At 35.7% G+C, this 16,868-nt stretch overlaps 1 protein-coding gene across 2 annotated transcripts; it reads right to left on the bottom strand.

Moving 5' to 3' along the window:
* Nucleotides 1–11,003: 11,003 nt before the first annotated feature.
* Nucleotides 11,004–12,996, bottom strand: LOC131220601 (mitochondrial intermediate peptidase, mitochondrial-like). 2 transcript variants are annotated; one of them, XM_058215427.1, is made up of 4 exons: nt 12,529–12,996; nt 11,626–11,751; nt 11,328–11,447; nt 11,004–11,217 (listed from the first exon to the last, which is right to left on the bottom strand). In XM_058215427.1, the coding sequence occupies exons 1-4, from the start codon at nt 12,943–12,945 to the stop codon at nt 11,083–11,085; spliced, it is 798 nt and encodes a 265-aa protein (XP_058071410.1). In that variant the 5' UTR covers nt 12,946–12,996; the 3' UTR covers nt 11,004–11,082. The 2 variants fall into 2 exon arrangements, with proteins under 2 accessions (XP_058071410.1, XP_058071411.1); XM_058215428.1 differs by having other exon boundaries at nt 11,626–11,721.
* Between the last annotated feature and the right edge of the window lie 3,872 nt (nt 12,997–16,868).

Raw genomic sequence — 16,868 nt, 5'->3', positions numbered from 1 at the left:
CCATTTTGAGAAATTTCGTTTTCATTGTTGGACCAACTGAGAGATTCCATTTGGATGGGCACTACTTAGGATAAGATGGAAGGAAATGTGCTTGAAGAACATGTTAAGTCCTAGTGGATGTTTGGATTGGTGGAAAATGGGATTCAATGGAGGAAAGGACTAATTTCCTCTGATTTGATAGCTCCCCTTTTTAAGGAAAGCCAAGAGTGAGGAAATTGGTTTTCGTTTCCTCATAAAGGAAAATAATTTTTGTAATTGTTTCTCTTATAGATATTCACTGCAGCAATCTGTTACTGTTGCAATTCCATATATTCTTATCCTTCTTAGGCCATTTTAATGTTTTGGACACGTCTGTCCGCCCCCAAAAATGGGGAAAAATCCCAAACAAGCAAGAACACTGAAATGTCCTTCTAAAGATCCATTATAGGATGTCTCTTACAAATATTTAAAGTAAGATTTATTTTAGAAGGATGAATGATGGGGTACTTTTACATGTTTCAAACAGGTCTGGCTCGGGGGAACGCCTAACCAAACCTCACTAGCAAAATGTTTCATAAATAAGGTGAAGATTAATGATCTAGAAAAGGTTTTGGAGCCATTGTTCTACAACTGGAGGTGCAAACGCCAATAGGGAGAATTTTTCGGTGATTTCACAACCCGCCTGGTGAGTACCCAAGTTTGTATTTGGGTCATGTTATTTACAACATCTGAATTTCTTCCAGCCATACTTGCAACCTGAATTATTTCATGGGTTTTGGGATCTGAAATTTAACAAATGTCTAAGCTTTTTGAAAAGAACACTACCACAGGTTTTGCCCCATTTTCATCAACATATCATTCCTGGGGCAACTAATAGAAAATCCGAACAGTTCTATACCGGCAAAGTAAGCATACATTAAGTTTCTTCCTGTCCTATGCAGGGCTTTGACAAACTGAAAGAGATAGTTGAGAAGTGGGAGGGCTTAACAAAGGCACTGACACGATTTAATCTAAAGCTTTTTGCTGACAAAGACACATATGAAGCCATGGATGAATTTGCAAGCTGTAGAACAAGACTGCTCACCAATTGGCCATGGAAGTCATCCATAACTTTGTTGTCGCCCAGTAAAATGGCAAAAGTGAATGATCAACCCCTTTTTTCAGCTGTTGCTATTTATTGAATAATTACCAGTTCAGATGAACTTATCTTTTTTCTTTTTTCTAAATCATGGATGAGTGAGACTTAGTTGAAAAGAACTTGAGATATATAACCATCTACCAGGCTGTTGCATCGTTTTCCCCTGTACAAACAGTTCTGATTTTGATTTTTTTCATAGGTATCCCCAACACCAGAATCTTGCATTTCCTTTTCTAGAATCTTTCGACTCAAATCCATTAAATGAGACCATGTGATTGTAATTGAATAAATGAATGATTGTAATTGCATGAATGAATGATTATGCTGGTGGTAATTGAATGAATGAATGATTATGCAGGTGGTAATTGAATGAATGAATTATGATTATAATTTTTTTTAATGTAGGAAATAACTACGGATATTAACTGTAGCTGTTATGAAATTCGGTATATTGCTACGGATCCAACATTACTTTTAGTTACCAATAATATTTGTAGCTATTGGTGCTTTTGGCTACAGAAATATTTGCTACGGATTATATCCGTAGCTATTTTAAGCTATGGCTACGGATTAAATCCGTAGCTATAAGTTTTAGACCTATTAACACGGCACCTACGACTACAGTATGGCTATGGATTAAATCTGTAGCCTTTGCCCATTTTTCTGGTAGTGGCCTAACATTCTTTTTATCTAAATAAGCTGAGTGCATGCATTACCTGTTGCAATGTAATCAGCTTCAGTGGTAGAGAGCGATACGGAACTTTATTTCTTACTCCGCCAAGAAACTAAACAGTTCCCAACATAAAAATAACCACCATTGGTTGATTTCCTATCATTAACATTACCAGCCTAATCAGCATCAGTGTAACCAGCTAATTGAATACTAGTATCATGTGGATACCAAAGACTCAGATTAGTTGAACTTGCGACATATCGCATAATCCGCTTAACAGCAGTTAAATGTGACTCTTTAGGGTCAGATTGATATCTATCACAAATCCCTACGCTAAATGCAATATCAGGTTGACTCGCAGTTAAATACAACAAACTACCTATCATACTGCGATACAATTTAGGACCTACTTTCTTACCTTTAAAGTCCTTTGAGAATTTTAGAGTCGTACTCATAGGAGCATCAAAAATTTTCCCATTCTTAAATCTGAACTTTTTAACTAAGTTCAGAACATATTTGGTTTGAGAAATAAAGCAACCATTAGGTTGCTGTCTAACTTGTAACCTTAGGAAATAATTCAATTCCCCAACTATGCTCATTTTGAACTTGGATTTCATAAGATATGCAAACTCAATAGTCATGTTAGCACAGGTAGATTTATAAATAATATCATCAACATAAATTTGCACTATTAAAATGTGATCAATATGTTTCTTTACAAATAAAATCTTATCAACACTTCCCATTATAAAGTTATGACTTAGTAAAAACTTAGTCAACTTTTCATACCATGCCCTGAGAGCTTGTTTTAAAACGTAGAGAGCCTTTTTTAGGCGGTAGACATGATCAGTATTCTTAGTCTTCAAAATCCGTTGGTTGTTCAACATACACTTCTTCATATAAATCGCCATTAAAAAAAACACTCTTTACATCCATTTAGTATATTTTGAACTTTCTAAAGCAAGCAATGGATATAAATAGTCTGATTAATTAAAGACAAGCTACTAGGGCAAAGGTTTCATCATAATCGATGCCTTCAATTTGAGTGTACCCTTGTACAACCAGCCTAGCCTTGTTTCTAATTATATTACCAAGTTCATCAGACTTATTTTTAAAAATTCACTTAGTTCCGATAATATGTTTATCTTTTGGTCTAGGAATTAAGCACCAAACATCATTTCTAACAAATTCATTAAGCTTTTCCTGCATTGCAACTATCCAGTTTTCATCAGTAAGAGCTTCTTTTATGTTAGCCGGTTCTATTTGGGATTTAAAGCACACGTAGTTACACACATCTTCTAGTTGTCTACGAGTGCGCACACCAATGAGAGGGTTTTTAAGAACTTGATTAGTTAGATGGTCTTTAACAGTTCTCAGTTCAGAGTTATTTTGACTTGATGAAGAATCTGGTTTATCAATTAGAAGTACTTCATCATTATCTGAACTTGAGATAGGTGTATTCAAGTTATCTCAATAACCACATTAATGGATTCTTGAATTACTTCAGTTCTCTTATTAAGAATCCGATATACTCGACTATTCAGACCATACCCTAAAAATACCCCTTCATCACTTTTGGTGTCAAACTTACCCAGATTTTCTCGGTCATGTAAAATGTAGCACTTGCTGCCAAAAACTTGAAAGTATTTGACAGTAGGCTTTTTATCAAACCACATTTCATAAGCTGTTTTACCATTTGATTTTCAAGTATAAACGTGGTTAATTATATAACATGCAGTATTTACGGCTTCGGCCCAAAGATTTTTAGGAAGCTTCATATTGTTTAACATTACATTTAAAATTTCTTGAAGCACTTTATTTTTTCTTTCTATAATACTATTTTGTTGTGGTGTTTTAGGTGCAGAGAATTCATGTGATATTCCTTGATCACTGCAAAACTTCTCAAAATCACTATTCTCAAATTTTGATTCATGATTGCTACGGATCTTACAGACTTGAGTCTCTTTTTCAGTTTGGATACATCTAAGTACCCTTTTAACTTCATCAAGAGTTTTCGATTTGTCACTTAAAAAGACTACCCAAGTATATCTGGTAAAGTCATCAACAATTACTATTATGTACTTCTTGCCACCTCGATTCTCCATTCTAGTTGGTCCAATAAGATCTATGTGGAGGAGTTTGAGTGGTTTAGATTTGGCATTGGAGTCCACCTTTTTATGAGAGCTCCCAGGTTGCTTGCCAATCTGGCATTTGCCACATATTTTATTTATTTTCTGTATTTTGGGTAAGCCTCTTTCTAACTCTCTTTTACTCAATCTATATAAGTTGCGGTAGTGTACATGTCCAAGGCCTTTATGCTATAACTCGGTCTCATCGGTATGGACCATGTAACATGATAGATTAGATGAGCTTGAATCACTTACAATGTAGTAGTTTTCAGAAGTCCTATGACCAATTAATATTACTGAACCATTTTTATTTAAAATTTCACACCCTATGTTAGTGAATTTTATGCTATGATTTTTATCACATATTTGAGAAATGCTTAATAAGTTGTGTTTTAAACCATCTACATATAAAACATTGTTAAATAAAGGGAGGTTAAAAAGTTGGACCGTACCCTGGCCAACAATCCTGCAGTTGCTACCATTACCGAATATGACTGCACCATCAGTCATGTCTTTAAGATTGGTGAACAGACCTTTGTCACCTGTTATGTGTCTGGAGCAACCAGTGTCTAGGTACCGCTTTGAATGGCTAGAAGCTTTGAAAGTTGTGTGGGCAATCAAACAAGTGACCTTAGGAACCCATTTCATAACTGTTTTGGGTTTAGGAGTATAGTTGGTCTTCTTATGATTGTAGTTGTTATAAGACCGACCCATTGAGTTAGATTTTAAGAGCTTCTTAAGTAAATCAACAATTTCTCAGCTAAAGGATTATAATTCTGATTTTTATAGTTGATATGGATGCTTTTAGGTTTTAAGGATTGAAAAGTTTTAGCATTTTTAGAATAATTTTGATTTGAACTTTTTCCTTTTGAGTTTGAAGTCTCTCCTTTCATAAACTTAGGAGGAGTATTCTTATGTTTGGGAGGAATATTTTCGTCGTAGCCAAACCAGATCTGTCATTACATTTTCTGGATCCAGATAATAGTTTTTCTAATTTAGGATCACCTTGGGCATACCTCCATGTATCTTTTAAACTCAAAAGTAAAGAGACTTAAAGTTTTACTTTTTCATTTTCGGATTTTAGATTTTCAATAAGGGAGGTTTTGAAATCTAAATTGCATTTAGTTTTTTTCAAAATAATCTGAAATGTGGGATTTTTATAAAACAAGAGTATCAAAATTTTCTTTAAGTTTTGAAAACTTCTCTTTCTAAAGTTTAAGTTTAACTACAATTTTACAACTCTCCTTATAAAGGGCATTATAAGCATCTTGAAGATCTTCTTCATTTTCATGATCACTATTCAGATTTTCTTTACTAGTTGAATCATCATGATATGAAAAAGTGAACTTGGCTAGAGTCATAAGGGCTTTAACTTCATTATCCAACTCGGTTTCAGATTCTTCTGATTCAGAAGAGGCTTCAGAACCAGAAGATTCATCCCAAGTAGCCAACATACCTTAATTTTTAGGTTTGTCCTTTTTAGGACACTTATTCGTTAAATGCTCATATTCATGACAATTGTAACATTGACCATCTTTTAAAGATTTCCAAGTTTTAGATTTAGATATTTTCTTATCATTAGATTTTTGAAAGTTAACCATCTTTTTTACTTTTGAAAATCTTATAAAAAATTTTAGCTAAAAGGGCCATATCATCTTTAGAATTTTTTAAATCAGAATTACTATTTTCTTGAGAAATACATTTAGAAGATTTAAGGGGGATGGATTTACCTTTAGGAGCTTTAAAGTTTAACTCATAGGTCTGTAATGACCCAACTAATTCTTCTACCCTCATATTGTCTGTATCACGAAGTTCCTAGATCGCAGTCACCTTTTAATTGAACCGTTCAGGTAGTGAGCATAGTATCTTTGCATAGACTTTATTTTCTGAGATTTTATCATCGAGACCCCTTATAAAGTTTACAATGTCATTCAATCTCATATAGAAGTCCATGAAGGTTTCATTTTCTTCAATATGTATTTCCTCAAATTTGGTTGTGAGGATTTGGACTTTAGATTTCTTGACGATTGTTGTTCCCTCATGTGTCATTTCTAAAATGTCTCAAGCCTGCTTTGCAGTATTACAAGATATAATTCTTTTAAATTCATTCGGTGATAGTGCACAAGTTATGGCATTTAAAGCCTTTGCATTGGCACTACTCTCATTTTTCTGAAGTGTGGTCCAAATAAAATAAGGTGTGATTTTCATAGACTTGGATCCTTCGATACCAATTACTTCAGTGGTAGGAAGGCTCCATTCAGTCACTGTGGCTTGCCACACGCTCTCATCCATGGATTTTAGGAAAATCTTCATTCTGGCTTTCCAATAGGCATAATTGGAGCCATCAAATGGTGGAGGCCTAGTGATTGAAAGGCTATCAAAATTTAACATCTCAAATAGCTCAGAACGATTAACTCAGGAAATAAATCCAATAAGAATAATTAAAAGCTAGCAATTAGCCTCCGATACCACTTGAAAAGGTCTAGCTATATGTCCTAGAGGGGGGGTGGGGGGAGGGGTGAATAGGACTATGCCAAATTAAAAAATAAAAATAACAGCAAAATTTAAATAAATTAAATACAGATAGTAATAGACAATCCCACGATCCGGACATTAAAGACAACCTCAAAAGAATGAGTATTGAGATGTTGATACAGATGTTGTTCTAAGGATAACCTTACACCATAAAAACCAAGGGTTTATGGTAGGACAACCTTACTAGAACGGTTTATGTATTAAAAACTCAAACTGGTATAAAGGAATAAAGAAATAAATAGAATGAAATCTACGCTATTACAACATTCTCCACCCTTGCATAAAAGAAATTACAACATTCTCCACAATGCAAAAAAGAAAAATTACAATCATCCACAAAAAGAAATAAACAATCATACCACAAGACCAGAAATTATAGTGGTTTGCTTGTGTGTACACCAACTGTTTAGAAAAATAGCCACACAACTACTCCACTCCTAATATCCTCACACAGTGGATATTAGCGTTCACTATTAAAAATATTTTTTTCTGCTTCACCTAAAACCCTCACAATTATGTCCTATCGAACAATATTTGAAACCATGAATTCCACTAGAATCCCGTCTAATACATACACACCCCAAAGGGCAAGCAAGGAAAGTAAGGTCATGGAGGGGTAGTAGCTAGACACATTGCTGAGCATGAGGCGGACAGTACACGTGGTCAATTATTTTTATCCAATTTTTAATTCCTTGAAGCTAAGAAAGAAAAGAACTTGAAATCAAAAGAAAAGAAAATGGAATAAGTTGTGAAACAAATGACCTAATCTTCGTGACAAGGATTCTCCATTTTCTAGAAAATTGCCATGTTCAACAACCATGTTAATGCCGGATGCATGAGATGGATGGTGGAATTCAACAGATAGATGCTTTGTGATAGATTCATGAAAGTTTGAAGGATAATCGCACACTTAAAATTGAGAGATAAACTCACTGTTAGTCACCTTTTCTACAATCTCAAGAAACAAAGGGAAAGTTCTAGGTTTTTTAAATCAATTCAGGAGGTGCTTAAATGTCTCTAAAGTGTTCTTATATGAGGAGGGTATCCAAATTACTATTGTTAACTTTCTAACCAAGTAACTAAGAAACCTTAAGATAATTGACCCAAAAAACAATAAGAATAATAATCATGCATGTGGGACATTGGCCCCAGTTGTACGACAATATACACGGTTGTAAAATAGAGATTGGAGTGGACACTGCCTTAAGTTTAATGTCCCCTAGCGGGTATTTTTTTCAGTGGTTGTGGTGATTATGGTGCTTGAATTCGGAGGTTGAGGTGATGATCTTAGATGAATGAGAATGAGATGGGTATATGCACTCTTCTAATGTGAAGCCACATGGACCTTTTTGTTGGACGTAGGCCAGTGGGGCCCACTTGTGAGCAATCACTAGTGGGTACATCCCATGTTTTCTCTAGTCTCTTCCTTTGAATTAAATTTCAAATTCAAATATGAATTTGACTTTTAATTGAAGATAGGGATTTGATCGGAATATTTGGCCTTATCCCAATCCCACCCAAACTCTCCTTCCTTTGTTATAAAAAGGAATGCGCTTCTCTCGTGTAAAGCATTGAGTCATACAATAAATCGAGAGTATACAGAGATATATAGTGTGCACTATAGTCTGTCCATTTTAGATTGTCCTTGGGACGATCTGATCAATAGATCGCAATCCGGGGCCACTATATACCGTAGGATCAAAGGTGTGAATAGTTCCATCTGCTCCAGTAGTAGATAGGCGGGTCGTTGAAGCACCATTCTTCTGCTTTGTGAGGGTTCCAAACTTCGTGTAGATCGTCAGATCTTGAGGGCTCACCTGCCGGCTTCCCAATAGTGGTATCAGAGCATTTAACGACGGATCTCCGATTACTTTCATCTAAAAAGGTAAGTGGCCTATCCTTTCTTTTTGGATTGGAATCCAAGGCTTTCAAATGGTATGGGTTCATGTATACCATTTTGTTGATTTATGAATTGATCCAAGTAATGTGCCACATTCGTGTACATCATAATAGAAAAATAACACATGCGTGTACATCACAAATATATGTCATACCATAACTTTTGTACACGTGGGGGGTCATAATGGCTAGTGTACGTTATGCCATATCTTAAGCATACGTAGAGATCAGTTTGACTGATGTTGTTGTATTGAAATACAACATAGCTATTAGTGGCTAATGTTGTTGTATTGAAATACACCACTAGCTGATGTATTAGAAAAACGGAATGGCTAAGTACACGCATTCTTATTCTGATAAGTGGGTCCATATATGATTACTTTACAATAAAGAATCCACGTGATGTACCCCATGAATATATATTACAGCAGATATATACTCCCACTTTAATGTTGAATGTGGACTGTTATTGTGTTTTTCTATAATCGACCGTCCATTGGTAGACCACAGATGGAAAAGTTAAGATTGTCCCATGAAGGGAAAGTTTGTAGGGTATAATCCACCAATGGTGCAACTCAATCTACCAGCGATGTGGATTACCAAACCATGAAAGTATGTAGCATATACCCCATACGTGTGCATCATACCAACTAAATAGTTGTTGAATTAAAGTCAACCACTAAAACATAGCTACTGGTGACGTATCCCACCATACTTGAATTGTTGGTTGTTGTACATGTGATGACTGTTGTACACATGATGACTCATGTACATGTACACGTGTGATGGCTCATGAATTGTTGGCTACTGTTGTACACGTGATGGCTCATGTACATGTACACACATGATGGCTCATGTACATGCACACAAGTGTATATGCAGGTATGTTAGCTGATGTACATGTGTACACATGTTTAGACTAATTTCTCCATATGTTGGCTGATGTACACATGTGCACATATACTTAGCTGATGTGCACATGTCACTACAAGAAAAGTCACTTTTACCGACGACAATTTTCGTTGGCAAAAGCCTTTTTTTCGTAGGCAAAAACTTTTACCGACGAAAATTTTCATTGGTAAATTCATTGCTAAAAGACCGAGGGGAAAAACTTTTACCAACGAAAAAGAAATTTCGTTGGCAAAGGTAAGACTTTTGCCGATGAATTGTTTCGTTGGTAAAAGTTTTTACCGACGCTTTTTTTCGTAGGTAAAAATATTGACAAGACTCTTAACCTACGAATATTTGCGTAGGTAAAAATATTTACAAGATTTATACCTACGAATATTTTCGATATTTTCAAAACCTTTACCAACGAATAATTTCGTAGTTAAAAGTATTTATAAAACTTTTACCTGCGAATACTTTCATAGGTAAAAATATTTTCAAAACTTTTACCTACGAATAATTTCATAGCTAAAAATATTTTCAAAACCTTTACCAACAAATAATTTCGCAACTAAAAATATTTTCAAAAATTTTACCTACTAATATTTTTGTAGGTAAAGCTACTTATAAAACTTTTACCTGCGAATCGTTTCGTAGGTAAAAGTATTTTTCAAAACTTTTACCTACGAATCTTTTCGTAAGTAATGCTATATACAAATCTTTTTCCTACGGATTTTTTCGTAGGTAAAAATATTTTCAAAACTTTTACCTACGAATGGGACTGTAGAGGAAGAGATCGTTTCGTAGGTAAAAGTCTCTTCTTTTTTCCTATTACAGTATATGTCATCATATTCTTCCTAATATACACCTGTTATGTAATATATTTCATCGTATTCACATTTACATCCATCTAAATCCAAAATACGTAAATCCATCCAAACATAAACTACATCCATCCAAACACAAACAATCTTATCCACCACATTCGTCCATACATAAATACATCATAAATAAAATACAAAAAATTATTCATAGTCTATTTCCCGGTGGGGCTCACAAAATTTAGTGTGGTGAACACATCACCGACTGTGCACACACACCTAGGTCCTTACTCATGCCTTCATGGTAGATTCAAAATTGTTTCAGGTTATAAGTTTAGGTTTAAGTTAAGGTTTAAGTTTAAGTTGTAGGGTTAGGTTAATTTTTAGGTTTAGGTTATAGGTTATAGGTTATAGCTTTAGGGAATTGAGAATAGGTTAAGGTTTAGGTTTAGGAAATCGAGTTCGGGTTCGGGATCGAGTTTAGGTTTGGATTTTCAAGTTTAAGTTTAAGTTTAGGTTAGGGAGTTGAGATTAGGATTAAGTTTAGGTTTAAGTTTAAGGATTTGAGAATACATTTAGGTTTTAGGTTTAGGTTTAGGTTTAGGTTATAGGTTTAGGGATTTGAGAATAGGTTTAGGTTATAAGTATAAGTTTAAGTTAATGTTGGAGGTTATAAGTTTATGTTAATGTTGTAGGTTATAGGTTTAGGTTATAGGTTTATGTTAATGTTGTAGGTTATAGGTTTAGATTATAGGTTTAAGTTTTAGGTTTAGGTTTAGATTTAGGTTTTACGTTTAGGTTATAAGTGTAGGTTATAGGTTTAGGTTAAGGTTTAGGTTACAGGTTATAACTTTAGGGAATTGAGAATAGGTTAAGGTTTAAGTTTAAGAAATCGGGTTCAAGTTCGGGATCGGATTTAGGTTTGGGTTTTCAAGTTTGGTTGAAAAGACATCTAAGGCTCAAATCACGCAAGGAGTTGTGCCACAAGAAAGCAAGTAAAGTTCATGAAACAACAATGGTTCAACTTGCGGAGGAGTCTAACTTGAAGGTAGAAGACTTCATCATTCCCGTGAAATAAGCTTCATCCCATGGCTCCAAGTCTGCACAATCTTCATTGCATATTTTCCTCTTGAAATCCCTAATTGCCTTAAACTCCTACAAGGGGAAAAAAGACATCCAGAAAGTACCAGAAAAACTTCACACTCTACAACTGAAAAAATTGGGAAAACGATCAAAACTACACCCAAGAAAGGACACAAATTTACCTCATCAGCCTTATGCGTAATAATCTTGCTTAAATCAAGCAAAAAGGGCATCACAACATCTCGTGATGATGCAATATTCGGATGAACTGCAAATTGAGCGTAAGATTTATACCCCATTATCTGCATACAAAAGACAACAACAAAATAAAATAAAATAAAAAATTACTGGTTTATAACATAAAAGAATCAGCTTAGAGAACAGATTTTCAATTTTGATTTAGCACAGAAATTGTGGAAAATCGCCAAACTTTCAAAACTAAAGATATTGAATGATGGGTTGAAGTGAAGGAAATGTAACCTCTGCAAGCTCATGACGAGCTGCAATAAGCTTATCAAGGACACCAAGGTTTGCATGCGGAACTGAATTTCCTGATATGTATGATTGTTTCCTGACCTGTAAAGAAATCCCAAAATATTCCAAGAACTTGAATTAACACGAAAAAAAAAAGGAGAAAAAAACAAAATGAACAATATAGCCACGGTTAAAATTTTGAAACTGGATATGAACAGAAAGAAGCAAAAAGCTTTCATTTGATCAAATAATCAATATAGATCTGTATAATGGCTATGTATATATAGCTTTATACAACTCCTAAAAATAAAAGAAGACAATACTTCAATCCTATTGGCCCACGAAAAAGAAATATTTCTAAATTGTCTCGAACTTGCACTAAAAAGAGATGCTAAATGAAACTAAATGAAGGGTTCTACTCACCAGATCTCTCTACGAGTCTATTGGATATATACCTAGCTATATGGTGTATATGGCCCATATAGTTGCAGGAACTCATAAAAATCTATATGGTTTGTATATAAAGGTGTTTACAGTACCCGGTTGGACTTGTAAATCCCAGTCCAAACAATGGTTATTTTTGAGCCATCAGATTAACCTTGTGGGGCCCACATGTCAATTGGACCATTGATCTCGTCGAGATCATTCGACAGGACCGTTGATAGGGTCCTTATCTTTCATTAGCTTGATTTGGGCTTCTGAAGTGGCCAAGATTTTCAATTGGACAGTTGTGGATGGCCATGAACTTCAATCGACCAGCAATGGGACCACTTGTGATCTCCCATTAGATGATTGAATGGTCCTGCATCATATTGCTATTTAAAAAAAAAAAAATTAAGATTACTATTAAGAGATAGAGGAAGACATCAACTTAAGACAAATATAACAAGCTAACTACACCAGAGGTACCTCAGCATCTGATGCCCATTTCAGTATAGAGGATAGAGTACCCGGATCTGTTGTCACACGGAATCCCTTTTCTTTTACCGTATCTCTTGATCCTAGTGGTTCCTTTGATGCACCAATCATGGTGCGATAAATGGGCTTAAGAAGATGTTGCATATGTTTCGGAATTTGTGAGGCTGGAAATATATCCACAAAACCAGGATCGGTGATAATGTTTTCACTGAAACTGAAACCAAATGAATGAGAAATAAGCTCAAGATCAATACACAGGTCACATAGGCACGCTGACAAAATAGAAGGTAAAAGAGAGGAGCACATGGTGCAAGCAATGACAAAGTTATGCACAGAATTGAAATGTAATAATATGAATCCCTTGAAGAACATGGCCCGGTTATGGGGACACCAGAACTGACCAGTCATGAACAATATGAAAAATACATTAGCAATTAGCTTTTATAAAAAAATTAATAATAATAACAATAAAATTTAAAAAATTTAAATAAAAAAAAACCTCCAAAAATGGCATGAGTTACCACAATAGCATATACAAGGAGATTAATATGACAAAGAAATAGATTATTTTTTTAAAAGGACCCTTAGATTAACAATAGATAGGAACCAATGGCCAGATTATCCAAAGAGAAGAAAACATATGTAGAGTAGTTCCACAGAAACATCAGGAAAAAAAAAAAACCCTTGCCCATGCAAGGAAAAAATCATGATAGCAATACAACAAAGAGAAGAACACCATGTGCAAATACCAGACAAAGCTGTCCACAGACAAGAATCAAATAAGCAACAAAAAGTATTTGTAGATTTTTCAATTTTTTTATATTAAATAAAAATATTTTATATAGTTTAAATGAACATAATTTACTAATCAAGGAAAAGAAACAATATGCACAGTGCAAATCAGAGAAAAGCACAAATTTTCAAGAGCAAGATAGAGACCCAATTATCAGCAATTATCTCATAAAAAGCTCCATCCTTGGCTAATGGCCTGCTGTGTAATTAGCTTCCAGATACATTTTGGAAGGAAATCTCAAGTCGTGAAAGATCAGAAATCTTTTCCCACACCTCCAAAAAGATCAGGTCCTCAATTCCAACCAGTGTTCAAAATATTGTTATCTTTACATGTATTGGAGTCCTGGGAGATGGAAACATGTATTGATATCATCAATAATATCACAGATACCGGAGAATGCATCACCGTCATGCACTTTAAAAATCTCAAAGTTACCATTCTGTTTTCATTTCTATACTACGATATAAAAGAAAAGATAATTTAGTGTTTTAGAACTTTTAAATGACTAAAATACCCCTATTTAATTGGGGGGAAAAACAACCAACTACCTATAACCCATATCTCACAAGACTAAATGTGTAGGAAGCTACGCCAGTTTCTCCATGCATGGGGCCCACCTGGGTGTGTGTGGCATCCAACCTGTCCATCAGGGTGAACTGACCCATGGGGGATAGACTGGGCCCACATGATGAAAGGCTGGATTCCACAACCCTCGCGAGTAGCGTTTGCATTTCTCTATATAAGGATAAGTTTCCAAATGGAATTCACTAAACATGGAGGAGTTAAGTCCACCACATGTAGAAGTACTCACCTTCAATGCATCCTAAACCAATTGGAATTCAAGAAGGCTATTGAAATCCCAACACAATGAGAACTACTTAACATCCACCGACTCAAAGGGAAAATATCACCGCATTGACACTGACAAGAAGAGCTTTTCTCGGGCAAAATGGGAGACCATATTTGACCAAAGGTAGTCAGAGTCGAAAAAAGAAAATATGGAAGTTTGTAAACCAGATGCCCCACAATGTGGAATGGCCAGAAAATGCTGGTTTGGATGCAAATCACAATCCAGTTACTTACAATTTCAACTTGAAATGAATATAATTGTATTTGGGTCATCTCCTCTTGATAGAACCGAATGTTCACAATTCAATTCAGTTATGTGTCCAAACAAGACCCAAGCAAGAATAAAAGCCACATTCTGTTACTAGAAAAAAAAACCGACAAAGCTCCTCCGCAAAACAGAAATGGGACTGATGGGATTCATCAAGCTTGGATGACTCAATTCCGAAACAGGACTGTAACATCTGGCAGAATTAAAGATACAACCAACTACAAAAGCCGGTGGCCATGAACTCAAGAAACTATGCCATTGAAAAAGCCCATCAAAACAAATTGAAATTTTAGTCTCTTTGATTTTGCTGAAAGTGATGAAAAAATTGTAGCTGTGTTGGATGCACAAAGTGATTTGAATTGCAGACATTCAGATTAACAAAAAGTAGTGATCTTCCAACTTGAAAGTGACTCGATTGTACATCCAAACACAATCTAAAGTAGTAGAAACATGTGGGCAGCCACTCAAGCTGAGCAAATCAAAAACATTTTTGAAATAACAAAGACAATCATGGGAAGGCCCCACCAATATCAGAGATGGAATTAAAAAAAGGCAATCACTAAAAATTTGAAATGAGTCCCTCCAAACTATAACTTGAGAGATGAAAATTCCAGGTAAAATCAATCAATCTAAAAGAGACGAACCCACAAATCAAATACTCCAAGAAGGCAAATATGATCTAAAATGGGTGCATGAAAATCAATCAATTAGGGGTTTATAACCTTTCCCCAAGGGGAAAAAACACATCAAGAGCAATTCCAATTCCCAAAACCTAACCTAAAATGAGTGCATGAAAATCCATCAGGGTGGATGCAAATATCATTTCCAAAATACAAAGTAATATCAATAAAGATGAAATCCACCATATCCATATCAAAAATCCAAAATTTTAAAAATTAAAAGAAAAAAAAAATTACCAGCATGCTTGGAGAGATGATGTGCTTCTGGAGCCTCCCATTTCCCAAACTGCTCTCCATACTTATGGCAACTCACAATAGAAGAAGATCCATTTGAATCAACCTCATGAGAAGCTCTTGGAGCTGATGAAACAGCAGCAATTCCACCACCACCACCACTAGAAATAGCATTTGAAATAGCAGAACCTCCAAAGTTAGGGACTTCTCTATCTGAAAGGAAGCCAGGAGTAGCCGTCCGATTGGAAGAAGAGAGATCGATGGTGGAGGATTTCTCTGATTAGAGAAAAGATGGATTTGGTAGTGCGGCTTGTATTCCATAAATCTCTGATCGGAGAAAAGAGTGTCGGGCGCGCGCGCTAGAGAGAGAGAGAGAGAGAGAGGGTTTCGAAGAAGGGTGGGCGCGCGAGAGAGGTTTGAGGGATTTGGGTTTTGGGAGGGGCGGGCGGGCGGGCGGGCGCGGGATTTGGATTTTTAGGAAACGGATTGGCTACTCCCCCTGCCATCAGCCATTGGCTGGTGGTCGGTGCTCTGTGGGCCCCACTATGATGTATGTGTTTCATCCATTCCGTCCATCTATTTTTATAGATCATTGTATAGCATGAAAGAAGAAATGAGTTATATCTCAATCTCAAGTGGACCACATTACAGGAAACAGTGTTTAATGAACGTTGACCATTAAAAACGTTTTGGGGGCCATAAAAGTTTTGGATCAAGCTGATATTTATTTTTTCCCTTCATCTGGGTATTTATGACCTAATCAACAGATTGGATGTCAAATAAACAGTACATAGGCCTTAGGAGGATTTTAATAGTGGATATCTAATAATTATTTTTTTCCTATGGTGTGGTCCACCTAAGATTTATATCCCTATAATTCTTTCTTGTAAATTACTAAAATCATCTGTAAAAATGGATGAACGGAATGGATGAGACACATACATCATGGTGGGCCCCACGGAGCACCGACCACCAGCCACGGGGCGGGTGTCAAAGGGAGTAGCCAATTTGTCTCCTAATTTTTAAGTCTTGTGGGGTTGTGGGGTCCACCGTGATGTATGTTATTTATCAACTCCATCCATTCATTTTAACGGATCACATTCTAATGTATCATATGGTCATTATTGTGGAACTATATAGGCCCCACCTAAATGACTACAACTATGACCACTATTTCCTGTGGTGCGGTCCACCAAAGTCTCCTATCTACCTCCTTTTTGGTATCATAACCTAAAATGATCTGTCAAAATAGATGGACAGAGTGGAGGTGTAGGATTTGCACGCGGTTTGGCAAGTGTTTGTCCAACTTGTATGATTTGAATTGGGAGTTGGGATTCTTGGGTTGATTCAGGTGTGGGTTAAGTCGGCGGGTTCTTGGGTTGAGTCAGGTGTGGGTTGGGTGTTGTGTTGGGTCGGATTAGGAGCATGCTCAATTCGACTCGAGGTAAACTCATCTCAACTCAATCTAGAACTGCATTTTTAATGCCCTGAATTTGGAATTGCATTT

This window comes from Magnolia sinica, chromosome 12 (genome assembly GCF_029962835.1).
Source record: "Magnolia sinica isolate HGM2019 chromosome 12, MsV1, whole genome shotgun sequence".
NCBI classification, from domain to species: Eukaryota; Viridiplantae; Streptophyta; class Magnoliopsida; order Magnoliales; family Magnoliaceae; genus Magnolia; species Magnolia sinica.
Note: the sequence above shows the minus strand (reverse complement) of the source record. Positions and strands in the feature narration are given on the sequence as shown.